Source organism: Conger conger, chromosome 16 (genome assembly GCF_963514075.1).
Source record: "Conger conger chromosome 16, fConCon1.1, whole genome shotgun sequence".
NCBI lineage: Eukaryota > Metazoa > Chordata > Actinopteri > Anguilliformes > Congridae > Conger > Conger conger.
The window spans coordinates 9459323-9485998 of NC_083775.1; the positions used below are offsets into that span (position 1 = coordinate 9459323).

General features: G+C 47.7%; 2 protein-coding genes across 4 annotated transcripts in view; one reads left to right on the forward strand and one right to left on the reverse strand.

Annotated features, from left to right (window-relative positions):
- Positions 1-3465: 3465 nt before the first annotated feature.
- On the reverse strand, positions 3466-17063 carry rangap1a (RAN GTPase activating protein 1a). 2 transcript variants are annotated; one of them, XM_061223160.1, is made up of 17 exons: positions 16794-17061; positions 15671-16133; positions 13801-13921; positions 13221-13348; positions 12787-12846; positions 12285-12464; positions 10830-10964; positions 10175-10333; positions 9477-9590; positions 8784-8883; positions 8087-8171; positions 7708-7891; positions 6404-6538; positions 5793-5895; positions 5057-5145; positions 4365-4486; positions 3466-3978 (listed from the first exon to the last, which is right to left on the reverse strand). In XM_061223160.1, exons 2-17 carry the CDS (start codon positions 15785-15787, stop codon positions 3897-3899), a joined length of 1914 nt encoding a protein of 637 aa, XP_061079144.1. In that variant the 5' UTR covers positions 15788-16133; positions 16794-17061; the 3' UTR covers positions 3466-3896. The 2 variants fall into 2 exon arrangements, with proteins under 2 accessions (XP_061079144.1, XP_061079145.1); XM_061223161.1 differs by lacking the exon at positions 15671-16133 and having other exon boundaries at positions 16794-17063.
- Positions 16807-26676, forward strand: part of LOC133113979 (zinc finger CCCH domain-containing protein 7B-like) — a 23941-nt gene continuing 14071 nt past the window's right edge. Inside the window, exons 1-13 of one of the 2 annotated variants that reach the window (XM_061223158.1) lie at positions 16807-16979; positions 18111-18171; positions 18742-18778; positions 19450-19647; positions 20318-20473; positions 22637-22717; positions 23394-23453; positions 23894-23936; positions 24054-24280; positions 25351-25666; positions 25914-25972; positions 26305-26404; positions 26509-26670. In XM_061223158.1, coding sequence (XP_061079142.1) covers positions 16946-16979; positions 18111-18171; positions 18742-18778; positions 19450-19647; positions 20318-20473; positions 22637-22717; positions 23394-23453; positions 23894-23936; positions 24054-24280; positions 25351-25666; positions 25914-25972; positions 26305-26404; positions 26509-26670 — 1534 coding nt within the window. In that variant the 5' untranslated portion in view covers positions 16807-16945. The remainder of the gene's footprint in view (positions 16980-18110; positions 18172-18741; positions 18779-19449; positions 19648-20317; positions 20474-22636; positions 22718-23393; positions 23454-23893; positions 23937-24053; positions 24281-25350; positions 25667-25913; positions 25973-26304; positions 26405-26508; positions 26671-26676) is intronic. The other variant, XM_061223159.1, reaches the window with a different exon arrangement.

Consider the following 26676-nt stretch of genomic DNA (forward strand, 5'->3'; position numbering starts at 1 on the left):
CTGTCCTGTAGTACAACTGCCTTGGACAAAGGCGAGGGTCTGACCCGTTTGGCATTGTTACCTATCCCAAGAAAAATCTCTCACTGGATGAAGGGTTAGTGAAATGCTGTACATAATTGAATCAAGGGTTTAACGATTGGTATGATCAAAAAAATGACCAGGACCTCAAGAACCTGCAATGAATACCTCTAGTTTAAGATTGATGGACCTAAGAATAAAGTGTCACACAAATTAATTGGGAAGTATGAACGTACTGTCAACATGAACTGTTGAGGAGGAAAACGCACCCACAAGCGACACCTGGTGGCCATTTAGAAAATCGGCAAACCAGAGTCGGCGTTACTTCATTGAAGTTGTGCGTGATTGCCATTTCCCAAATGGTTTTCATAAGAGTGCAGTTATTTTCACCGGTTGTGTAATTTGCACAAGATGGTGTCCAGCTACACCACTGAGCTGATAGATTTTTGACTGAATTGTACATTTGCGATTTAAATTTGAGGTGAAAACAAAATGATGCGTAATACATGTGCCAAAAGTATTGTTCATATTACCAATTGCATTATTTGGAGTTGGAATTCTTGAACTGTCTGTGGTTCACTCCAAATTATTACCTGCAATGAACAGTCCAACTCCACACAGATGAATCAGTGGAGTGAGCTGAATAGATATGACATATGCTTGTCGCAGAAGACAAGTCGCCATAGTCTTGAAGAATGTGCAGCTAATTAAGGTCATGTGCTTGGAGACCTACAACAGTTGGACAAGGAGCTGAGCACCAAAATCAGTGATCAGTGAAGGGCACAATGGAGATTTGCCTTGGAGTGTGCACATTTTAAAAGTCTGTTCGAAATGGCATGCAATTAGGGAAAGGCTCTATAAACAGACACATTTTAAGACGAGGGTTTGGAGGGTGATCCAATTTTTTTGGCCATTTCGAACAAAACCACTTCCCAGATGAAGCAGGGTAACTAAGTTGTACCCACTCCCCTAACTGCTGGGTAGCCAGTGCCGTCTGCATTGAGTGAACGGTGGAGGGGACAGCCATTTGTACCAATAAGTGGGTGACACAGAAGACAGATAGATTTGCAGGTTAGTTAAAGCCTTCACATAACTGTAACAATCCCTGCACAATAATCTGTAACATGCCGACAAGCCGTGTTAGGATGGACTGGCGAGACGGGTGAATTTGAGAGATACTAGCATACAGGAAATGAGCAAACCTGAAAAGTAGGGGAACAAGCAGCACTTCCTGTTGTCCTGTCACTGAGGCATGGACAGACTCTGCCCTTTGGGCAGACCTGAGGTTCTCACAATGTATAGTATACCTGCAGACAGCCAGCTAGTCACCGCCTGGTCCCCGTTGACCTACAATATCCCTGGTCTGCAAAAAGTAGTGCCTACACAAGTTAGCACAGTATATGGTTGGGCTTATAATACATGCCTCAACAAAATTGAATACAAATAGATTATATGAATATGATTTCAGGTTAATAGTGAATCAAGGGCCAGTCAAATAAAGAAATAGGCTACACTCTGAAACCATTTTATATGCTGCTGCCTTTTAGCACAACTGTACTTCAAAATGCACATTTCTCCCCAGAAAAACATGTGCTTATGAGGCAGCATTACTTGGCTGGTATTCAGTATACGGCAGATACAAAAACCAGCATACAAGGTGAGTAACCAAGACAAGGGGTTAAACAACTGTAGCTGACTGAACGTTAATCATTGCCGGCCTGGAAGTCTGGCTTGAGAGTGGTTGAATTCCTTTTTTTTACCGCATTGCAGCAGTTAAATAACAGGAGCTAAAATGTGTTCGCTATTCTCTTCACTTTGTAGAAAGTGAAAAAATCGTGAAAAATCCACGCAACAAGGTTTTCTACTCATGTTCAATTTGCGCCATCTCGTAGAGAAAACTAGCCAGCCAGTAGTATCACAGTCGACCACAAGATGGCGACGCACACCATGGGAACGCGCGCGCGATGATGGCGTAAGAAATGAATGCTCATTTCATTCGATAGAATTAAATTTTTATATAAATGGCATTATATCATGGTTATTCAAATGCGCTGGGAGTCGTCAGTTCTTTCGTTTCATGTGTAACAACATTCATCCCGATCAATACGATATGCTTGCACAACTTCTGTATCCCAAGCACCATTTCATTATTCAAAGAATGTAAAGTTTTAAATAACTGTCCACGCAGTCACCTTACTTTCCTTATTCAGAAGTATCAGTTGATTAAGAATATGACTCAACATGTTACAAAGGTCAAAGAATGTGAGTGGGTGTGCCAAAACACTCCATAGCTTAATGACCATTCCACGTTTAACATATAGGAATAGAAAGAAGCCAGACCCTCATTTATGTACATTGGTTTGATACAGAAAAATCTTTTTAATATCCCCCCCAGGGTTCCCTCTGAAGTTTTTTTCCAGACTGCTCCCCCTCTCTCTTCAAGAACACACTCCATCTTGGACTGAAGTCACCAAGTCGACCCTTCTTATATACTCACACCTAAGTGCACGAAGTCAGCTTGACCTCACATAGCAAAGAAATGCAGCACCACCACCCAAACCTACCCCCCCCCCCCCCAGTTCTCAATAACGGTACACCATTCCCTTACGTACATATAGGAAATAACCGAAGGTGAGGATGACTGAGGTAACGATGGGTCTGTGAAAAGCCACACTTCGTTGAGGAGCCACCACTATCCTCAGTGCGGTTGCCTCGTGAGAATGCCTCACCCACGCAGAAGTTAGCAGCGGGACCAAGCAGCGCTTTATTCTCCGCCTGCAATCTGAACATTGGCAATTTGTTTTTCAGCTGGAAGATGGACCCATTTAGCAGAACATGGGACCTTGTGCCACTTCAAAACAAGTCTCATTGGCAAAATGACAATCGAACGAGGGGGCAGAAAGTGCAGCAGTAACGCTTCCCCTTTTCACTGCAAAAGTTTACACTTCCTCCTCTCCTGCACACTTCCTCATTCGGGCCTCCGGAAAGGTTTCTACGAAGCCTCTCACACAAAGTTGGTTAATGAAAGCATTTGGGCCGAATATGAACGGATTTCAGCTTCACAACAAACCGTAAGCTCTTGCCGTTTCTCCCCCTTCTCATAATGAAAACCCACAATTATTATTCATTACAGAACAATGGAGTAATTTTGGGATTTTGTCAACCCTTTTGGAAAAAATTCAATCTGACATTCCAGCACTTGAGGAAAGTGAGGTGAGATTTCAGTGTGGGGAGATCATTTGTGGATGTTGACAGAAACGATCTGAATGTGGCCTTCTAGGCAAACAGGGTCTCATCCCAGATAAAGATTTCACAAAGTGGTAAATACTGAGACAACTATCAGAAATAAATACATTAAAAAAATAAACAGGTAAGTTTTTCCCTCATTATTAATACATCAAATAATCATTACCAGCAACATCAAAGTAGCAATCCTTATTAAATCTGTTAAATGTTTTAACATATTGTTTAATTTTTATTTGTATTTTTACTTTACCTACAAAAAGAAAAGCCTAAAAAATGAGTGGGACATCTCAGCTGCGCTTTCATAATGCAACCACAGAGGGCGCTCTACACAAGTGTAATGGGTTCCTTTGACCAGGTGGGTGTGATGTCACCCAGAGTGTTCATCGGTCTCCACAGTGGCCTGGCGGGCTGTGCGTGTGTAACAGTACGACTGCCCGGCACAAAGTCAAACGTAGTGAACCAGCAGTACTGAGGTGTGTGTGAGAGAGCATCAGTCCATTCTGTACGGCTTCCATATAAGTGCGTGTGTCCGTGTGTGTGTGTGTGTGTGTGTGTGTGTGTGTGTATTGGTCTGTTCTGCACAGTGTCCGTAGGAGTGTGTCCTTGCTCCCGGTCTGAACAGCAGCTGGACATTAGCACTGGTTCCCGAGCCGGTCCAGGGTGGACTTGAGGCTGCTCTTGGCGCTGGAGCAGGACTCCAGGGCCTTACTGCTGCTGCAGGTCAGACAGAGCAGTGGCATTAGCACAGCACGCACTTCACCACAGGTTACCCACACATTATTCTTAAAACTTGGAAATGAACATTACTAGTACATCAATACAATAATGAACCCTTTCAGACCCAAGAGTGCCATATTGCACTCAAGCTTAACTACCGTAAAATCCCAAGAGTGCCAGACACCTTTTCAATCAATCAAAATGACTGCTATACTATTGTTCGGAGCCCCTATTAAAACCCCTCTAAATGTTCTCAACTGACTGAATTTTCTCAACCAAAGCCAAAAGCCGTTGGGATTTTGGCGGAGCCACACGGCACTGGGGTCAGGGCGGACGGGGCTAAAGGCCGCCGGTCCTCTCTGCACGCGGGCAGAAGGCCTTACCGCGAGACGAAGGCGTTGAGCACGGCCGTGTGCTCCCGGGGAAAGTAGTCCTGCCGCACCGCGTGGTCCAGGGCCAGCAGGTGTCCGGGCACCATCCGCACCGGCTTCACCTTGTCCTCACTCTGACACACCACAGGAGGGGGCGTTAGTCTGGAGCTCACCAGCTCACCGTACTCTCTGACACACCACAGGAGGGGGCGTTAGTCTGGAGCTCACCAGCACACCGTACTCTCTGACACACCACAGGAGGGGGCGTTAGTCTGGAGCTCACCGTACTCACTGACACACCACAGGAGGTGTGCGCATGCGTGTGTATATATATATATGTGTGTGTGTGGTTGGGCGTTGTGTGTGTGTATATATACATATGGGTATGTGTGTGTGTGTGTGTGTGTGTATGTGTGTATGTGTATGTATATGTATATGTGTGTACATATATACATATGGGTGTGTGTGTGTGTGTGTGTGTGTGTATACGCATGTGTGTGTGTGTGTGTGTATGTGTGTATGTGTATGTATATGTGTGTACATATATACATATGGGTATGTGTGTGTGTGTGTATATATGCGTGTGTGTGTGTGTGTATGTGTATGTATATGTGTGTACATATACACATATATGTGTGTGTGTGTGTGTGTGTGTGTGTGTATATACGCATGTGTGTGTGTGTGTGTGTGTGTGTGTGTTGTACCTTGATCAGACCCAGCAGCACCAGCAGTGTGGAGATGAAGCTGTAGGCCTGGAAGGAGGGACTGGAGAAGGCTTTCCTCAGCACAGCATCTACAGAACAGAACATCAGCTCACAGCAGCAACACAGACCACGGACAGGACAACAATAACCATGAAACACGACCCAACTGTGTGTGTGTATGGCGTGTGTGTGTGAGTGTGAGTGTGAGTGTGAGTGCGTGTATGCGTGTGTCAGTGTGTGTGTCAGTGTGTGTGTCAGTGTGTGTGTCAGTGTGTGTGTCAGTGTGTGTGTCAGTGTGTGTGTCAGTGTGTGTGTCAGTGTGTGTGTCAGTGTGTGCGTGTGTGTCAGTGTGTGCGTGTGCGTCAGTGTGTGCGTGTGCGTCAGTGTGTGCGTGTGCGTCAGTGTGTGCGTGTGCGTCAGTGTGTGCGTGTGCGTCAGTGTGTGCGTCAGTGTGTGCGTGTGCGTCAGTGTGTGCGTGTGCGTCTGTGTGTGCGTGTGCGTCTGTGTGCGTGTGCGTCTGTGTGCGTGTGCGTCTGTGTGCGTGTGCGTCTGTGTGCGTGTGCGTCTGTGTGCGTGTGCGTCTGTGTGCGTGTGCGTCTGTGTGCGTGTGCGTGTGCGTCTGTGTGCGTGTGCGTCTGTGCGTCTGTGTGTCTGTGTGTCTGTGTGTCTGTGTGTCTGTGTGTCGGTGTGTCGGTGTGTGCCTGTGTCTGTGTGTGCGTGTCAGTGTGTGTCTCACCAACGCTCTCCAGCACAGCCTTCTTCACCTCAGCATCCTCCTTGTACACAGAGGAGATCTTCAGAAAGGCCTCTGCAGTCTTACCTGCGTCAGCCGGGTCCACCTGGAGAGACACCAGCCAACACGAGAGTGAAAAAGAACCCGCACCCTTATGTACGGACGCAATCCAGCGGAAAATGGGCATCCCCCTATAGCCCGATTCCTCTAAAGATTTCTACCCATCTGGGAGTTTTTTCACACCACTGTTTGAGGGTTTTTCTCCCACTAGGGAGTCGTTTCCCACATATGCCATTTGGTGGCTTAGGGCGGATATTTCCCAGGTTCCCCTGCTGTAAAGCATCTTTGTGACAGTCTACTGTGAAAAGCGCTACACAAATAACATTTAATTGAATTGAATATACACTCAGTGAGCACTTTATTAGGTGTTACCCGCTGTTAGTGGGCTGTAGCCGTGTGCTACCTGCTGTTAGTGGGCTGTAGCTGTGTGCTACCTGCTGTTAGTGGGCTGTAGCCGTGTGCTACCTGCTGTTAGTGGGCTGTAGCCGTGTGCTACCTGCTGTTAGTGGGCTGTAGCTGTGTGTTCCCTGCTTTAGGTGTGCTGTTGTGGATACCTGCTGTTCGATGAGAAGCGTTCTCTTGGGCCCCAGGTTGAGCAGCTTGTCCGGGGAGGGGAAGCAGAGGAAGGAGGAGACCTCGTTGGCGGGGGAGGCGGCTTGAGGCTTGATTGACGGGGTTGGGGTGGAAACCTGTGGAGAGCGCAAAAGGGCCTGTAGTCTCGTCGGGGAGTAAGCGTATACCCACGGATTTCCCATTCCCACTCAAACAGTGTCCGGTAATTATCATTCCCATCCATGGTCATAACCACAGACTGATTAGCTAAGATCTGGGATTAGTCAAGGGGTCAATCAACAATGGCTATTCTCTTACTGTTCAGGTGTAATATTTGTTCATCAGATGATTGATTCGACCTGCTCATTTCCCAACTCAAAGTTCCTACTTCAATGATAAATTGTATCACTGATTCTGCTATCTGGGTTATAGATATTAAAATACTTCATCACTTTATGTTCCTCTGTAAATTCTGGTTCAATACGGGAACACTGTATATACACACACACTGAATTCAAGCATTTAATCCAACTAATCTCAACTGAAACAAGTGTGACAGTGCTCCTTTACCAGCTTTACTTTATTTCGATTTTTAGGGCGGCCTGTAGCGTAGTGGTTAAGGTACATGACTGGGACCCGCAAGGTCGGTGGTTCGATCCCCGGTGTAGCCACAATAAGATCCGCACAGCCGTTGGGCCCCTGAGCAAGGCCCTTAACCCTGCATTGCTCCAGGGGAGGATCGTCACCCGCTTGTTAATGCTTGCGTGATTAAACGTCGGAGTGCTGGCCTCCATTGTACTGAAATGCTTGCAATAGAGCAGTTTCAGTTTCTCAGATCTTTAGCGCTTCGCTGAACACTGAAACACACAGATGACAGAGATGGCGATCTCAACTACCAGCTCCTATTCCGCTTTAGCCTAGCCGTATGAGAGGCCATTAAGTCCCATCATGCCGTCTGAGAAAAGCCAGAGAAAGCATTCAATTTCAAGACACAGCACATATGACAACTGCAATACAAATAGCTTTTTGTTTAGAGGAGCATTATCGCCATATTTCACCCAAACAAACCTTCCATTTCATACCTATCCAGGCCATCCAACTCGTGCGAACCGAGTAAAGACAAAGACTCAAAAAGTAGGGATCAACAGCTCATCGTAAGAAACATTCCCATAGGGATCCATGGTAAAAACAGCGCTGAGGTCTGTAGAAGCGGATTTAAGTGTGGAGCAGTTTAGCCTCTAGGTTGGACCTCGTCATTGTTTCTCTCTGCAGAAGATGTGATGAGAAGAAGGTGCGCCAACCTTACCATGCTCAGCGGCTGGGCCAGGTCCTCCTCTCCTTCACTGTCCTGTTCTGCCTCTTTCACTCCATTCTCCTCCTCCTCCTCCTCCTCCTCGTCTTCCTCATCCTCCTCTTCTTCGTCCTCATCATCTTCTTCTTCCTCTTCGTCTTCATCGTCTTCATCATCATCTTGCTCTCCTTCATCATCACTGCAGGGGGGGAGAGAGAGAGAGAATGAGACAGGGTGAGCCCGAGAGAGAGGGAGAAAGGGAGAGACCGAGACCAAGAGTAGTAGAGAGAGAGTGTGAGAGAGACCCCTGAAGGTATTGGCAGAAGGAATGAGGACACATATTGGCCATGAGATGATTGACATGTTGACTGACTGACAGACAGGCAGGGGGTACCTTAGCGATCCCAGCAGATCCCCCATATTCATGCTGTCCATGGTCTCCTTCAGGGCCTCACAGCCCTCCTCCCCCAGACAGTTACCTGAACACACACACACACACACACACACACACACACACACACACACACAAACAGACAAACACGCGCACACGCGCACACGCGCACACGAGCACACGAGCACACGAGCACACGAGCACACACACATAGAGGCACAACGTCATCACAGAGAGGCACAATGTCATCACAGAGTAGCACTTCCTGACAAAATAGTTCCGTACATCTTGTATGCATGCAAGGGAAACAGAGATGCATTCATCAACCGTTTATGAATTTAAAGCTTGGCCATCCATACAGTAGGACAGTGTAGCAGACTATAGGGCCCATCCATGCACTAGAACAGAGCCTTAACAGATACTAGACCATAGGGCCCATCAATGCACTAGAACAGAGCCTTAACAGATACCAGACTATAGGGCCCATCCATGCAGTAGGACAGTGTACCAGACTATAGGGCCCATCCATGCAGTATGACAGTGTACCAGACTATAGGGCCCATCCATACAGTATGACAGTGTACCAGGCTACAGGGCCCATCCATACAGTATGACAGTGTACCAGACTACAGGGCCCATCCATGCCGTAGAGCAGAGCTTTAACAGGATGGGACACGTTTAGCGTGTTTAGCGTGTGTACCGTTGAGGTCCAGTTTCTCCAGCTGGGCTTTGTCCTGCATGGCCTGGGCCACCACCAGCGCCGCCTCCTCCGTGATCTCCCCAAACGACAGGTTCAGCTCCTGCAGGAGCACAGGGGCACGCGGTCCAGAGGAACGCGTTCACCAACACGGTCACAAACGCACACGCTCACACTTCCTCACACAGGAATTCATACACAAGCACTAATATACTCTCAACAGTTCCGTGGCTGCATTCTCCACCAATGTGCACGTATGAGTGTGTGTGTGTGTGTGTGTGTGTACGTGCATGTCCAGTTATGTGCATGCGTGACACATGCAAGTGTGTGCATGCTTTTACATTTAGCAGTTGCTCTTATGCTACTACTTTTATTTATTTTTTTTACATAGAATCCATTTATACAGCTGGACATACACTAAAGCAATTCAGATGTAGTACCTTCCTCAATTTATAATAATAATGTGTTATTTAGCCGACTTGCAGCTGATCAGACTAAGCTGGAGCAGAGCAGGGTGAAGGACACTTTGCTCCAGGCAGCCCCCAAGGGAACAGCAGCAGGGTCCTGCCTGCACCCTTCAGGCCGGAAGCCCGGTTCCTTCCCCCCTACGCTGCCCCGCTGTGGATAAGAGGCTCTGCGCGGTGGGGCTGCAGTGCGCTGTGTGTGGGGGACAGGGGTGGGGGTCGGTCTCCGTACCTTCAGGATGGGCAGCCCCCCCTGCAGGGCCTCGGCAATGGCCACCGCCCCCTCAGAGCGCACCAGGCAGTCGCCGAAGTTGATCACCTGGACGTTGCGCAGGTGCTTCAGAGCCTGAGGAAGGGGGTGGGGGGGGAGACAGACACACAGGGGCGTGAGAGGGGCAGTGTGGGCCACGTTATGCCCGAGAGCACAGCAGTGTGATGTCACAAGTCATGTGCACACAGTTCTACAGCACCGGGGCCGAAGCTCAGGCCTGGAGGGCCGCAGTGCGTGCGGGTGTCCAGGGCTGGAGGCCCCTGGCTGTTTACCTTGACACGCCTGGGTTAGAGTACCTACGAAATGAAATATCACAATGCAGCCATGTTCTTTTTCAGGTTTTCCGCTACCTCTCGCAAAAAGGCGGAACGGGGCAAACTCGGGTGTCCCGCCCGTTTTTAAATGTTTTATTTAAACTTTATCTTTCAGGGTAGGTTGACTGAGCACGCATGCTCATTTACAGCTCATTTACGTCTTGTTAACCCCCCCCTCCCCCCCAGTAGCCTAATCTGCATGTCTTTACATTACAAACCAGAGTACCCGGAGGAAAGCGAGAGGCACGAGTAGAACGTGCCAGCAGCACGCAGAGAGGCCCGGGCCGGGACGTTCTTGCCGTGAGGCACCAGCGTCGCGTGGTCATGCTCAGACGGTCGCCGTACCTGCGCCATGGCGATAGCCCCTTTCTTGGTGAAGGTGTTGTCGTTGAGGTTGATGACGCGGAGCTGGGGGTTGTGCTGCACGGCGGTGGCCAGCGCGGTCACCCCGGGGTGGTTAATGCCGTTCTGGGGCATGTGGATCTCCTGCAGACTGCCCATGAGCTGTGTGTGTGTGTGTGTGAGAGAGAGAGAGAGAGAGAGAGAGAGTGAGTCGAGGGTCAGGGGAGAATTGACAAAAATAAGGAGATTTTCACATTTCTGACAATACAGAGCAGTCACCATTCATGTAGGGCAGGCCAGTGAGAGAAGGAAGCAGTTGGCCTGTGTTCTGGGATCAGCTATAGAGCTGGAGCCCTGGATATGTGTGTGTGTGGGTGTGTGTGTGTGTGTGTGTGTGTGTGTGTGTGTGTGTGTGTGTGTAACCAATGTGACCACCAGTCAGGCACACATCTCAGGACACCATCAACATTCAGGCAGAACTGATTTACAAACTACACATATACAGTATACTGCAGATTCTCTTTTGGGAAAGTGTATCCAACTGACCATGTACTTGTTATAACTTGATGCTTTCAGGAATCAGGGAGCTCAGAAATGTGCAGTGGCACTGGATCAGACAGCACAGGCCCGGGGTGTTAGTGCTGTTGCCATGGTGTACCTGGAAGGCGTGGGCGAGCGCGGTGGCACCCTCGTTCTCCAGCCTGTTCCTGCCAGCGATGAACACCTTCAGCTGCAGAGGGGCTCCCTGCGCGCTCGACTGCTTGTGGCACGCAGTCAGGGCTGCAGCGAGGATCTGACAACGCGCACGCGCACGTACACACACACACGCGCACGTACGCACACACGCACGGATAAACACACACGCACGGATAAACACACACACACACACACGCGCACGTACGCATAAACACACACGCACGCATAAACACACACACACACACGCATAAACACGCACGCACGCACGCACGCACACACGCACATACACACGCACATACACACGCACATACACACGCACATACACACGCACATACACACGCACATACACACGCACATACACACGCACATACACACAGACACAGAGAACAAAACAGACACAAAATCCCTAAGTAAACGACATTACAGACGCAAGTCTACTGCTAACATTTCAGCTGGTACACCTACACACAACTGGAGATATACGAGCTGTCCAGTCAACATTATTAATGTGGTTCGTATACCATCCTGGAAACCAATCACAGTCTGTATGGGCAAAGTCAGTACTTGATCCTGGGCCGTGGTGCACTTCAGGTATTTCACAAAGCAGGATCACGGAGTTAGCTGCATAACTGCGCTGAGTAAAACCTGGAACAGCTCTTTTTACATCAGTCCCATGTTCCAGGTTTGGGAGGGTTTTACCGAGCAGTTATCCAGCCAACTGAGCAATCCTGCTTTGCGAAACACCTTCCTGATGCTCACCAGAGCCCAGGATCAAATCCTGACTTTTGTGAAACAGGGCCTGGTACTGATTTCCTACACCAGCGCTCTCGGTTCATTCTGATAGAAGGTAACAAATTCCCAATCTGTTTGTGAAACTGAGTGGACTGCATTCTGCTGGAGTGAGACTGAGTGAGACAACACACATTAAAAAAGTATCTCCTGCGCCCACGTTAGCCCTATCCCGCCTGCGCCCACGTTAGCCCTGTCCCGCCTACGCCCACGTTAGCCCTGTCCCGCCTACGCCCACGTTAGCCCTGTCCTGCCTGTGCCCACGTTAGCCCTGTCCCGCCTGTGCCCATGTTAGCCCTGTCCCGCCTACGCCCACGTTAGCCCTGTCCTGCCTGTGCCCACGTTAGCCCTGTCCCGCCTACGCCCACGTTAGCCCTGTCCTGCCTGTGCCCACGTTAGCCCTGTCCTGCCTGTGCCCACGTTAGCCCTGTCCCGCCTGTGCCCATGTTAGCCCTGTCCTGCCTACGCCCACGTTAGCCCTGTCCTGCCTACGCCCACGTTAGCCCTGTCCTGCCTGTGCCCACGTTAGCCCTGTCCTGCCTGTGCCCACGTTAGCCCTGTCCCGCCTGCGCCCACGTCAGCCCTGTGCCATCTGTGCCCAGGTTAGCCCTGTCCCGTCTGTGCCCACCTTGCCTCCGCCGATGCCCATGCCACAGTTGTTGAGCCGCACTTCTTGCAGCGTGTGGCAGGTGGCGCTCTTGAGCAGGGCCTCGATTCCCTTCACCCCGTCGGGCCCGAAGGCGTTGTCGCTCAAGTCCAGGACCCTGAGCCGGGCTCCTGCTGTGATCAGCGCACTGCCCAGGGAGATCTGCAGAGCAGCACACAGGTCCACTTCACAACACGTCTGCTCTCAAAGACGGGACAGAAACACTCTGAAACGGCAACTTCATACAGAGGACGCCGCACAAATGCACTTTACAAACTGAGCCAATTACCATTTACTCAGAAATTCCAGCAGATACAACACACTGCACCACATTTTAATTACCGTCTATTGCTTTCATCGCTAGCACCATCGAGTGGGAATCGAAATCGGCCGCCACTTTCTGTTAAATATCCAGCGGCGGGCCTGATGTGATGCATGGGGATAGACGATGACACAGTGCAGAGGCCGGCGGCTTGAGACTCACCAAAGAAGGAGGGATTTCTGAGCGCAGGCGACCCGTGAACATGTCACTCCAGTAGCAGCACTGAGAGAGAGAGAGAGAGAGAGAGAGAGAGAGAGAGAGAGAGAGAGAGAGAGAGAGAGAGAGAGAGAGAGAGAGAGAGAGAGTGTGTGAGAGTGTGAGAGAGAGAGAGAGTGAGAGAGTGAGAGAGAGTGTGAGAGAGTGAGAGAGAGAGAGAGAGAGAGAGAGAGAGAGAGTTTGAAGAACACCATGCTCCCCTCAGAGATTAGTCAGTAGTTGCAGAAGAGGGAGCATATGTAATGTGGTTCAGCATCATACAGTCTCTCCATAGCAAAACATACAGGTTTAAAAACACACCCATTCTTCTGGAGCTTGCACATAAACAGTTGTCACTGGCTGAAATGTGTAACTGCAGGTGATCAGAGCAGCACTGGTACCTGAAAGTCTCCCTTGTTCTCCAGGGCTTTGGCAATGGCCTTTGCCGCCTCCACGCCCACAGTGTTCCCCTCTAGCCTCAGGGCCTGCAGCCCCTGGAACGCCTCAATTTCCTGCACCAGCTCCTCCACTGCAGCAGGGGGCGGGAGAGGGGGGCGACACAGACCACTTCAGTGCCTCGACCGATGATGATTCAACACACAAATTAACAGTGGACGAGTTTCTAGACTAGCAGGATTACTCGTCTGCATTCTTTTAAAGTCTAGTCCAGGCATCATCAAATCACGGTCCTTGACGACTGCCGGTTTTCCACCCTCCCTTTACCGGGGAATCAGGTGTGAAGACAGCCTTGCCAATCAGTAGCACTAATTGTTCATCGAATTACCAGGGAGAAAAGAAAACCAGGGCTGTATTTCAATTTGAGGTCCAGATTTGATAAATTGCTGGTATAGTCTGTGAGAGCCTCTGTATTGGGGAGAGCTGTGACTAGGTTGGGCAAAGGTGCATTTCAATGCTTTACACAAAAATGCATAATGTGCTCACACCCTTGTTGAGGTTTCCATCATAGGGCAGATTGCTCACCAGACTGGGCATTGTCCAGTTTGAGTCCCCTGCCCTTGTAGCTCAGCTCTGCCTCCCCCACCTGAGTCTTAGCCAATGAGTTGGCCAGCAGCGAAACATCTTCTGAAGCCATCGAGCCACCCTGGACACACAGAAGGCATTAAATTCTCCCTGTAGCACACACATAGGCTTGCGCGGGCACACACACACACACACACACACACACACACACACACACACACACACACACACACACACACACACACACACACACACACACACACACACACACACACACACACACACACACACACACACACACACACTTTCTCTGCATCAGTACATATGCAACACAGGGCCCCCAGCCCAGGTGACATGGTATCATGAGAGCAGCTGAAGCACTAACAGGCATTGCGGTACAATGAGGTTTGCATGCATATGACAGGTTGCATGCAAACAGTACAGTACGTTGACATAGCAATCAGCCCCCAAGGACCATGTCTGAGAAACACTAGTCATAGGGGGACAAAACAGGCTTCATATACTTTCCATCTAAACTCTGGGAAAGATCTTTAAACCTGAAGCCTCACTTGCATTTTACTGTAATTTACTTGTGCTGTGAGTTCACTTACGAATAATTCATATTTATCCAAAATGGATAAAAATGCAAAAAGTATGCACTAAAACCATATATTAGATAGTAGATATTCTTGCTATACTTCAAAGTACTTACAAGGCAGATAAAGATTATTGTATGTGATGGAGACAAGTGGCAACCTCGTAAGGGGTGTGAAATACTTATGACGCCGCACACCTTTCCCGTCTAATTTTGTCTTCCTAGATCATGTCGATATGGCATCATGCAGAAAAGGAGATTTCATTAAACGATATACAGATACCCGGAGGCTGGATTAAAAGCTACAAAAACATTTATGTTAAGGAAGAGTCAAACGTTGCTTGGACCTGCAAAAGCCCTAGGTACATCCCAGGGCACACTCCCTGCTCTTGCCATAGCCCACGCCACCGCTACACGCCAACACCACCTGCCACCTGATGATTCAGCACCACAGTGCATAAAAGCTCCGGGATTTGGTGTTCTTATGAAGTTCTATGTGAGAAAAGATCCTTGGTCGGCATTATGAGATGGATCAATTAATGTTAGGATAACGTCTACATAATCACTGAAATGTTTCCACCCATCTAGCTACCAAAGCTTTGCGATAGACTAGCTCCCAAATTGAAAACCATTGACATAGCTACCTTATGTTGTTAGACAACTACCGTAACTTAGTGGTTTGCAGAACAGTTACCTGGTTACTTCTTGGGTTAGCCACGAGTCAAACACAATCTAACATTACCTACATAAACAAAGTAGCGTGGGAAACATCGGATTACACTACAGCAGAAAAATGTTTCAAGCTATAGCCCAGTAGATGCCTGTAACAACATGAAACGCACATTTAGCAATTATCAATCCAGTTCCAACCTGGCTAGAATATCACTAGGCTAGACTGCCAAATATATTATCTTACCCTACCTTGTGCGTTGAAAAACTGAACGATAAACAAAAACGAGCAAAGACCAGCCAGCCTGCTAGTTGATAACCAATAACAACCTACATTAAGGTTCACGCAGAGCATCGGTGAAATTTATAGACTATGCGACTCAACCGAAATTATATTTGCTAACCTTAGCTAATTCTCACGCGCCGCTTAGGTCTCAGGTAGCTAGAAACACACGACACAGACAACGTAGCAACGTGTGTAAATTAAAAACATATCTAGAACAATCTAGAAACATAATTATACACAGTAGAACTTTAATTGGATCAAGCTATTACATAGTATAAACAATCGATGACCAAAATTGTAAGTTAACGGTGGCTGCTTACCGAATGCAGTAACGACCGGTATAGCAACCCGTTGCCGTTTCTAGAACAAGCCTTTTTTTCTTCTTCTTCTGGCTGTTGGTCACGCCGACTCCCGCTCGTTATAATGACGTCAAACATTTCGAAGTTTGCTCAGGGGGGCCTTTAGCTAAGGGTCATGGGTGTTGTAGTTATACTACATTCATTTCAGGGGTACAAATGTACACTCATCGAGCACTTTATTAGGAACACATGTGCGCCTACTTATTCATGTGATTATCTAATCAGCCAATTGTGAGGCAGCAGTGCAATGCATACAATCATGTAGATACGGGTCAGGAGCTTCAGTTAATGTTCACATCAACTGTCAGGATTGGGAAAAAAGTGACTTTGACCGTGGAATGGTTGTTGGTTGTTGGTGCCAGACAGGGTGGTTTGAGTATCTCAGAAACTGCTGATATCCTGGGATTTTCACGCACAACAGTCTCTAGAGTTTGCAGAGAATTGCGAAAAACAAAAAACAGAAACGCCTTGTTAATGACAGCAGCAGAAGACTTAATACGTCTAAAAGTTTTATGAATACCTAATAATGTGCCACTGAGTGTATTTTGAATAAATCTGGGATGTTTACTATGAAATTGTATTGCATGCGTTAATTTACCATCGTCTCCGGAGCAATAGGCTAATAATTCCTTCACACAGGTCTGATGAAATATTTATCTTGGTTGCTCTAACAAAGCTTCCATCCTGTTATCTTCAGTTGTATTATGCTTCAATTCTGCAGGAATGAAGCGTAATATCGGAATAAAATAGAATGGCTAGAAATATTTATGGAATATTCTCAGTCACATTGCCACATTGAATTTTCCCATTAAGTACAAAAAGATTTCATGTGAAATTCAACCAAGAGTTCCCCGTTTTTAAAATAGTGCACTTCCACTCTTCCACAGTATAGAACAATAATTCTACTTAAATTAATAAAGGCTCATTTAATGCATGAAGCAGGTATTCCGGTAGATACACGAGAGAGTCCTTCCACAGTCAATCCGATGCAAATTCCATAAAGATGTCTCTTCGTAGGACCCTGTGGTCGACAGAATCAGGCGAACTTGAGTGCAACCAAAAAGACTGGAAAGAGTAAACTCACATGTTCCGTCCGTCCATAGTGGGAGGATGCCAGGGCCAATGCCGAAGCTAAACTAAAACTATGAACCTGGTGGACATCACGTAAAAACGTGTACACTATACAATTTAACTAGCTAGCTAGGTAATGTACTGTGCTAGGTTTTCACCGTCTATATGAGTCATTGGCTACACGACGATTTATTTAACGGTAGGTATCTAGCTAGTTTGCGGGAAAGCTAGCCAGTAAGAGATCATCACGCCGATCGGTTTTGTGGACTGCTAATAAAAAAAAAAACTTACAGCCGATATCCTAAATGGATGCTATTAAGTAATATTTCCCAACGCTGCTGGCATGATGGACACGTTACGCTATTGCAATACTAGCAATCTGCTGTAGCGATCATGTCTTCATGACATGGTGATGGCAAGATAGCTAGTCTAGCTAATAACAGCTATGAGAACGATTGCATAGTTAGCATAGCCAGTTAGCTAACATTAGCCAAGTCGCCTTTGCAAATACCTTAGGTAGCCAGATGTTTCCCCATTAGACCCTATCCAGTACACGCCAAGTGGCCGTCTGAGTGAAAGCAATTATATATTAGCTTATTATCTGACCCGCTAATTTAAGTATCCATTGCAAGTTAAAGCCGACTTTGTACTAAGGTACTAATTACTATTAATTTGTAGTAAAGGTAGCAGAATAGTAAAAGTAAGTAACAGTTAGTTAGTAGCAAGCTAGCCCGCAAGCTGTTTCATCTTTTGACTAACTTGGTTAAGTCAGAGCAATCTTGTGTGTGTAAACAAGACAAGGCATGACACCATAAGCGTTTCTCTAGTAACTGAACATAAGTGCCATCTTAATATTGAAAAAAGTAATTTTGATTATAATGTAAAGGATGCAGGATTTATCTGTGATTGACAAATGCGCAGTACCGGTGGAAATCGGGCTTTATCAAGAGTATATGAATGTTCTCGTTTTGTACGCGAGTTCGAGGATGAAGGAAGCATATTAGGCCGGGAAATGGGCGGAAGTAAATGGTTTTTGGATGTTCTAGCTGATTTATTTATTTATTTTATTTTAAAAAATTAATGTCCGTTAATTGTAGTAATCAGCAATTGATCATCGTCACCGGACAAAATATTTCATTGTTGTGAGCAAGGGTATGCGTAAAGGGGCGTTTTTACCAGTAGCCAGCAAGAGCACGTTTGCCATTCTGTGGTTGATAATGAGAACGAAACTAAAATCACTGTTTTCACCTCTATTGTTATACAAGTATGTTCTGTAATTTCGGGAATTCTTTAAGTTGTAATGACTTAAATATCCCGTCGCTTTGTGCAGCAATGGACTTGGACAGACAGAAGCGAAGGGAAGAGATTCAAAAAGCCATGGGCTTCATACAGTGAGTTTTTAACCCTTTGATTAGTGGGTTTTTATTTTATTTATTTATTTATTTATTCCAAGTCAGTGTTCAAAAACTCTTCGTTGCTTTTAATTACCAGTAGTGATTGCAACACAAGCATTAGAATGTTAAGTGAATAACTTTCTAATCGCGTGTCTGTGATCGTACACAGTGGTAAAATATTATTCTTCATTATCTATTTGTGTATTATTTCATTCATATTTCACTATATTGTGCATACATCTCTCATTATAACACCAGTACCTTATGAATGCTAGAATGGTACCCGTTATTGTTTCTTTCTCATTTATGGGTTGAGTTGACTGTTTACTTGGCAAAGTGTGATAATTATTCTTCATCTTAACACCTCTGAAGTCTACAATCACCAGCATGCATCATCTCAGTCCCAGCATGATATTTCATTGGTCTACCCCCCTTAAATCTTTTTACACTGATTACTGCATCAAAGTGTAATCTCTGTACAGGAAGAAGGCAGTCCTGGGGTGAGGGAGGGAGGTGGGGCAAATGCATTGCCTTGCGAAATTTACAGTTTCCTGTCTCTGCGTTTAGGTCGTCCTTGCCTTATCCAGAGCCTGAAGGCTACGAGGTATTATTTTATAAATGCCTTCTATTCTGCATTCTCCTCCCTGTTTTCTGTGTGTCCTTGAGTCTGGTTCTCAACAAAATCAGTGTCTTGTCTGGTCCTGACATTTAAATGCTCGATTCCAAGTAATTTTTTAGTTTGAAGTTAAATTCACAGAGGTGAGTTAAGGGTACTTTCAAAATTTAAGGGGTTTCCCCCGAGTTAACATCTGTCTTTTGGGCTGTGAGTCTCCAGCACCAGGTTTGGGTACCATTTTTCTGTCTACCTTCTGGTTGAATTTAACTTTTTATTTATTTATTTATTTATTTGGCGATCTTTCTTATGCTGCCGGTTTGTGTGTTTTTATTTTTTTATTTTTTGGTAGATTTCCTTTATCTGTTTATTGTATATGTCTCTGTACATACATAATTGATAATTGGCATGGCTGGATAATTATCCGTTCCCACTTGCTTGCCCCCATCATGCATGCTCCACCCCGTCTCTGCCTCTCTGTCTGACTCTGTCCTCGCCTCTCACTGCCTCTCCGTCTGACTCTGTCCTCGCCTCTCACTGCCTCTCCGTCTGACTCTGTCCTCGCCTCTCACTGCCTCTCCGTCTGACTCTGTCCTCGCCTCTCACTGCCTCTCCGTCTGACTCTGTCCTCGCCTCTCATTTGGCTCTGCGTCCTCCCGCAGGCCTTTCTGACCCAGCTGGTGTGTAACCTCCTGGACGAGGGGAACGCGGTGTTTCGGGAGGGGGACTGGAGGCAGGCGGCACTGCATTACAGTGAGGGGGTGAGCGTGGCGCTCTACGCCCAGACCGAGGCGCTGGTCATTCCCGCAGAGCTGCTGGAGTGCCTGTATGTGAACCAGGCGGCCGCACACCACCGCCTGGTGAGTCCTACAATGCCCTCGTGTCACTCTTTAGATAAACTTAAGTATAAGGTACGCTTTAGTGCTAGGAAAAGGCAAGCATTGCTGGCCTGAATGGCCTGTTCTCATTGTTGCGTTATGTTGCGTTACGTTATGTTGCGTTACGTTACGTTGCGTTATGTTACGTTAGGTTACGTTACGTTACCTTGTGTTGCGTTGCGTTACCTTGCGTTGCGTTGCGTTACCTTGCGTTACGTTAAGACTGTTCTGTTGGGTTTGGGCTATGGCAGGTTGTCACTGGTCTTTTAACCGGCACAGTAGTCACAGTCCTGTCTTGTTGTAATCTGCAGTTTGTTGTTATTTCTTTCCTTCCACTCGCGCTGAGACCGTATTTGCCGACAACATTTTGCCCGCCATTCTCACTGAGCATGTGTGTGTGCGCGCATGCATGTTTGCATTTGTGTGTCTGTGTGCGTGCATGTGTGTGTGTCTGTGTGTGTGTGTGTGTCTGTGTGCGTGTTTGTGCGCGTGTGTGTGTGTGTGTGTCTGTCTCTGTCTGTCTGTCTGTGTGCGCGTGTGTCTGCGTGCGTGCGTGCGTGCGTGCGTGCGTGCGTGTGTGTGTGTGTGTGTGTGTGTGTGTGTGCATGCGTGCGTGTCTGTGTGTGTGCGTGCGTCTCTCTCTTTCTCTCAGAGGGAGTACGAGCGGGGCGTACAGGACTGCGACAGCGCGCTGGCCGTGTGTGAGGGCAGCCGCAGGGCTCTGTACAGGAAGGCGCTCTGTCTGCGTGAGCTGGGCCGGCTGAGGGAGGCGTACGAGTGCAGCACCGGCTGCCTGCTCACCGCCCCGGTCAGTCTGGCTGCCTTCCTGAGAGCTGAAAAAATTCATTTCAACTTAATTGAGTTTGTTATTTAGCTGACGCTTTTTTATCCGCTTTTTAGGGCGGCCTGTAGCGTAGTGGTTAAGGTACATGACTGGGACCCGCAAGGTCGGTGGTTCGAATCCCGGTGATTCGAATCCCGTTGGGCCCTTGAGCAAGGCCCTTAACCCTGCATTGCTCCAGGGGAGGGTTGTCTCCTGCTTAGTCTAATCAACTGTACGTCGCTCTGGATAAGAGCGTCTGCCAAATGCCAATAATGTAATGTAAATGTAATCCAAAGCGCGACTTAGAACTGATTAGACTTAAGCAGGGGACATTCCCCCCTGGAGCAATGCTGAGTTAAGGGCCTTGCTCAACAGCTGCACAGATCTTATGGAAGCTACACCAGCAAGCTTTCGGGTCCCAGTCATGTACCTTAACCACTAGGCTACAATTAAGGTTGTTAAATGGTTGGTGTACTTCAAAATATGTAATTTGGTCGTGTCTGTTTGTGCCTGAAAACAGTGAAAGGCTGAAAATGCATAGGGCAGTGTCAACTAATGTACAAATAAACAACAGGATTCACCTAGTTAGGTTGTGGTGTCTGTATGGACGCAGCGACAGTATGTTAGTCTGGGATGGGTGTCACAGGGTCTGCTTGCTTGGGTTTCCTCCTACCTCTCTGGTCGTTCCTACCAGAGTCCCGCAGGGTTCAGTTCTTGGTCCTCTCCTCTTCTCTCTATACACCATGTCTCTTGGTTCTGTTATCTCTTCCCATGGCTTTTCTTACCACTCTTACGCCGATGACACCCAACTCTTTATTTCCTCCCCCCCCCCGATACCCAGGTCACCACACAGATCTCTGCCTGCTTGGCTGATATCTCTGCGTGGATGACTTCTCACCACCTGAAGCTTAACCTTGCCAAAACTGAGTCCTCTCCGACAATTGACCTCTCACTCACTGTTGAGGACTTTGTAGTTTCCTCCTCCCGTACGGCAAAGAATCTTGGGGTGACTGTTGATAACTGCCTCACCCTGGCTCCACAAGTATCCTCCACTGCCAAAACCTGCAGGTTCTTTCTCTACAATATACGGCGTATCTAAATGGTAAATGGTTGGCATTTATATAGCGCCTTTATCCAAAGTGCTGTACAATCGATGCTTCTCATTCACCCATTCATACACACACTCACACACCAACGGCGATTGGCTGCCATGCAAGACACCGACCAGCTTGTCAGGAGCATTTGGGGGTTAGGTGTCTTGCTCCGGGACACTTCGACACAGCCCAGGCGGGGGATCGAACCGGCAACCCCCCGACTGCCAGACGACTTACTGCCTGATCCATGTCTGTCATCCTGACGGAGAAAGCCACCCAGCTCCTAGTCCAGGCGCTCGTCATTTCCCGCCTGGATTACTGCAACTCCCTCCTAGCCGGTCTCCCAGCTTGTGCCATCAAGCCCCTCCAGCTGTTCCAGAATGCTGCAGCCCACCTGATCAGCTCATCCCAGGTCGGCTCATGTCACCCTGCTCCTCATTGGCCTCCACTGGCTTCCTATTGCCGCACGCATCCGATTCAAGGCCCTAGTGTTGGCATTTCAGGCTGCTAAGGGGACTGCCCCACCTTATATACAATCCTTAATCACTCCCTACTCCCCAGCTAGACCACTCCGGTCTGCCAGCTCTGGTCACCTTACGGTTCCCTCTCTACGTGCACCTGGCGGTCGAGCTGCACGTTCTCGCCTGTTTTCCGCTCTGGTGCCCCAGTGGTGGAATGACTTGCCTACCACTGTCAGGACAGCAGAATCCCTCCCCTATTTCGAGGCAAACTAAAAACACACCTTTTCAAACTGTACCTTAGTCCTCCCTCCTGATTTTCCCCGCCCCCTTTCTCATATCCCTATCCCTCTTGCCTAACCCCCCAAAAAAACAAAAAAACAAAACAAAAAAAAAACAAATGTGCACTTTATGACTATATGTTTAGAACAGCACTTCATGTGTATTTTACTAGCTATGGATGTGATGCTTTAACTTGTGGAAGAACCTATACACTTGTAAGTCGCTTTGGATTAAAAGCGTCTGCTAAATGACAAAAATGTGAATGTAAATGTTAGCATCCACATGCTGACGCGTTGCCATGTTTTGTCATGCAGGACGAACAGGTGAGCGAGCTGGCCCAGGAGCTGGCCAATAAACTGGGCCTGAAGATCCGCAAAGCCTACATCAGTCCCCAGGTATGGAGTCCTCACACACCAATTAACACAACCCTTTCACAGCTCCTCTCTCTCCCTCCCCCACTCTTACTCATTACATTACATTACACTACATTACACACTATACTACACTACATTTCACTACATACTATACTACACTACATTACACTACATACTATACTACACTACATTACACTACATTAGATTACAGACTATACTACACTACACTACATTACACACTATACTACACTACATTACACTACATTACATTACACACTATGCTACACTGCATTACACTGCATTACATTACACACTATACTACACTACACTACATTACACACTATACTACACTACATTACACTACATTACACACTATGCTACACTGCATTACACTACATTACATTACACACTATACTACACTACATTACACTACATTACATTACATTACACTACACTACAGTACAGTACATTACATTACATTACATTACATTACGAGGCATTTAGCCGGCTTTTATCCAGAGCGACGTACAACGAAGTGCAGATCGAACACGGGAAGTGTGAAGAGGACCGACCCTGGAGGACAGTACGGACAGTCCTTCCACATTCTTTCTCCCGTCATCTTACCATGAGGAGTGATGGTTTAGTATTGTGTCAGAAGTAGAAAAAGTTGAATGCGTGTATGTGTTCTTTTTTGCAGGTGGAATCTGGAACAGCAGGGGTGGATGGTAATGAGGACACAGCTCCCCCTACAGGAGAGGCAAGTGTTGACATTGGTGCTGAATTTGTTCAGAAAGTGAATTTTCAAACCTCTGTAAACCAGTGCATTTCTCTGACTCTTTATGAATCTGTGTGCATAGATGAATAATTCGTACAGATTTCCCTCCATTTGTTACCTGCATATTCATCCCATTCTTGTTGAGCAAGAATAATAAGTGGTGATGAGGAGTTTGCTGCTTTGAGTTCAATTGAATAACACCCTTTTTCAATCTCAATATAACTGATAAAAGCTAAAAGAATAGTTCGAAGTCCACAAGTAAAATGTAATTAGTGCGATAATATTTGATGGAAACCTTCAGCATATTTGACCACAGTGTCATGGCCTGGTATTTGGTGATTAGTTTAATGCTCAATCTGTAGTATGCAACTTGTTATTTGTCCTTGCATTTTTGAGCCTTTCATTCCTTTGCCTTTTCGCAGATGTCTGCCAATGGTCTGGAATCTTTGAGCGACATTACATCAGGTACTGTTTCTCCCCATATAATTATGTTGATGTTAAGTGTAATTAAGTGTTTTTTTTAACAGTGTTAAATATAAAGCTTGAAGAAATGTTTCCCCCGTTCCTGTCTGTGTCGTTCAGCTGGGCTGGCGACCGCGCAGTGTATCCCAGCTCCCCTGGCCACGCCCATCCCGGTCAGCGATGACCCCGCGTCCCCCTCCAAGGCCCTCCCTGAGAGCCCCGCCCACGGACCCCCGCGGGTGCCCTTCTCCGTGCCCGTGTCGGAGCACATGGCCGAGTGCGAGGTCATGGACGCCGAGCTGGACAGCCTGCTGGACTGCATCCCCAAGGGCTCCGAGATCAGCGTGGTGATTGGCCGCTCGCCCTGCCCTTCCCTTTCTCTCGCCCTGCCCTTCCCTTTCTCTCGCCCTGCTCTTCCCTTTCTCTCGCCCTGCTCTTCCCTTTCTCTCGCCCTGCTCTTCCCTTTCTCTCGCCCTGCTCTTCCCTTTCACTCGCCCTGCTCTTCCCTTTCATCCGCCAGTCAGAGGTGTCGGCTCCAGCGCTGCTCTGTTATGGTTCCAGCGCTGGTTTGTTATGGCTCTAGTGCTGGGTAATTATAGTTGTAGTGCTGGTTAGTTATGGGTGTAATGCTGGTTAGTTATGGCTGTCGTGCTGGTTCATTATAGTTGTAGTACTGGTTAGTTATAGCTGTAGTCCTGGTTAGTTATGGCTGTAGTGCTGGTTAGTTATGGCTGTAGTCCTGGTTAGTTATAGCTGTAGTGCTGGTTAGTTATGGCTGTAATGCTGGTTAGTTATGGCTGTCGTGTTGGTTAGTTATAGTTGTAGTGCTGGTTAGTTCTAGTTGTAGTGCTGGTTAGTTATGGCTGTAGTGTTGGTTAGTTATAGCTGTAGTGCTGGTTAGTTATGGCTGTCGTGCTGGTTAGTTATAGTTGTAGTGCTGGTTAGTTCTAGTTGTAGTACTGGTTAGTTATGGCTGTAGTGCTGGTTAGTTATAGTTGTGGTACTGGTTAGTTATGGCTGTCGTGCTGGTTAGTTATAGTTGTAGTACTGGTTAGTTATGGCTGTAGTGCTGGTTAGTTATAGTTGTAGTACTGGTTAGTTATGGCTGTAGTACTGGTTAGTTATGGCTGTAGTGCTGGTTAGTTATAGTTGCAATGTTGATTTGTTACGACTGCAGTGCTGGGTGGGTATGGCTGTAGTCCTGATTAGTTATGGATGTAGTGCTGGTTAGTTTTGGCTAAAGAGCTGCTCAGAACACAAACGCAATAGTTGGTGGTAATCAGTTAATTACTGGTAGCTTACTGTAGCCCCGCCCATTTCAGCATCATGACATGCCCGTCACCCACCACTAGTTTCCACCCGCTGTGTGCCGACTCCTCCCTCTCTAACTCTCGCTCTCTGTCTCTCTCGCCGTCAGAGCCCAGTTCAAGGCGCCATCCCCACCAACCTCCCGAACCAGGCCGTGGGTCTGCGGTCGCCCTACCCCTCCAGCCTGCCCGCCCCGTCGCCCCAGCTGCCCCCGGCCTTCTTCAGCTCTGCCGTCAGCCAGCTCAACTCCCTGGACACCTTCCAGGCCCTGGGCTCAGCCGACACCCCCACTCAGGCGCTGGACGCCCTCGACGCCCTTGACGCCCTGGACGCCCTGGACTCGTTCTCCCCTGGCCCGGCTGCAGTGGGCACTGGAGTGGCTGGGGGAGGGGGTCTGGACTCCCTGTCCGAATTCACCTTGCCCGGTGCGCAGACGGCTTAGGAACAGTAATTGTTATCGGTTATCTCTTAGCAGATCCCTTATGAACAGTAACACCTTTTCTTATTGGTTATCACTGAGCAGATGCCTTAGGAACAGTAACAGCTTTTCTCATTTGTTATCACTGAGCAGATGCCTTTTGAACAGTGAAGGCTTTTTTTTATTGTTATCAGCAAGCAGATGCTCTCCTTTTACAATCTGTGGTCTTCATTTTGTCCCCTGCCTGCGTTTAGGTGGAAGAATCTCTCATAGTTTCATTCCTGGCCTGCGGAATGCTGGATCCTCTCACACTGTGAGCTCTTCCTGCCTGCACCGCCAGCATTTTCTGACATTACTGTTTTGTCTTTCCTGCAGTGATCTTTTACCTTTTTACCTTACCTAATATTAGTCTGTGTAGGTAAAAACAGTTAGATTTTCAATGTGTTTTGTTCTTTTTTTGTTTATTGTTTGTTCTGATTCTGTCTGTTAAAGAGCAGTAGGGTTATGAATTACCACATTACCGTTACATTTCAGCATGTTACCAAATGCTTGTATCCAGTGTAGAGGAGAGCTGTGTCAGTACCATGGGAGGGAGACATTGTGTTATATATGTGTGTGTGTGTGTGTGTGTGTTCATGCGCGCAGAATGGCCCTGTCAGCTCGAACCTCTCCCTGCTCTCTCGGAACCCCCTGGCTGCGACCCACGAGTTCAGACAGGCCTGCCCTGCCTGCTACAGTCGCATAGGTACGCCTGCAGCCATTTAGAATTTGACGCCGCTTGGGTTTCCGCCCCCCCCCCCCTCACGTTTGAGACGGTCCCTAACACGGCTGCCGCCCCTCTCGCGGCAGGCCCGCGGGTCATGGAGTACCAGTACCAGCCCGAGGCGGCGCACCGCTGCAAGCGGGACACCCTGCTGTGCCGACTCAAGGAGGGGGACGACCCCGTCTGGAAGAGGGTGCGGCCCCGCCCCGCCCGGAACAACTTCCTGGGAGCGTTTGTGCTCTGCAAGGGTAGGA

What these genes read in the sequence shown, in the direction of transcription:
- rangap1a (XM_061223160.1), bottom strand. Translation starts at nt 15,787, where the DNA reads ATGTTTGACGTCATTATAACGAGCGGGAGTCGGCGTGACCAACAGCCA. An exon ending in CGCTTCTCATCGAACAGCAG is followed by an intron (nt 5,896 to 6,403) that starts GTATCCACAACA and finishes GTGTCTCTCCAG; the next exon opens with GTGGACCCGGCTGACGCAGG. An exon ending in GGCTGTGCTGGAGAGCGTTG is followed by an intron (nt 5,146 to 5,792) that starts GTGAGACACACA and finishes TCTGTTCTGTAG; the next exon opens with ATGCTGTGCTGAGGAAAGCC.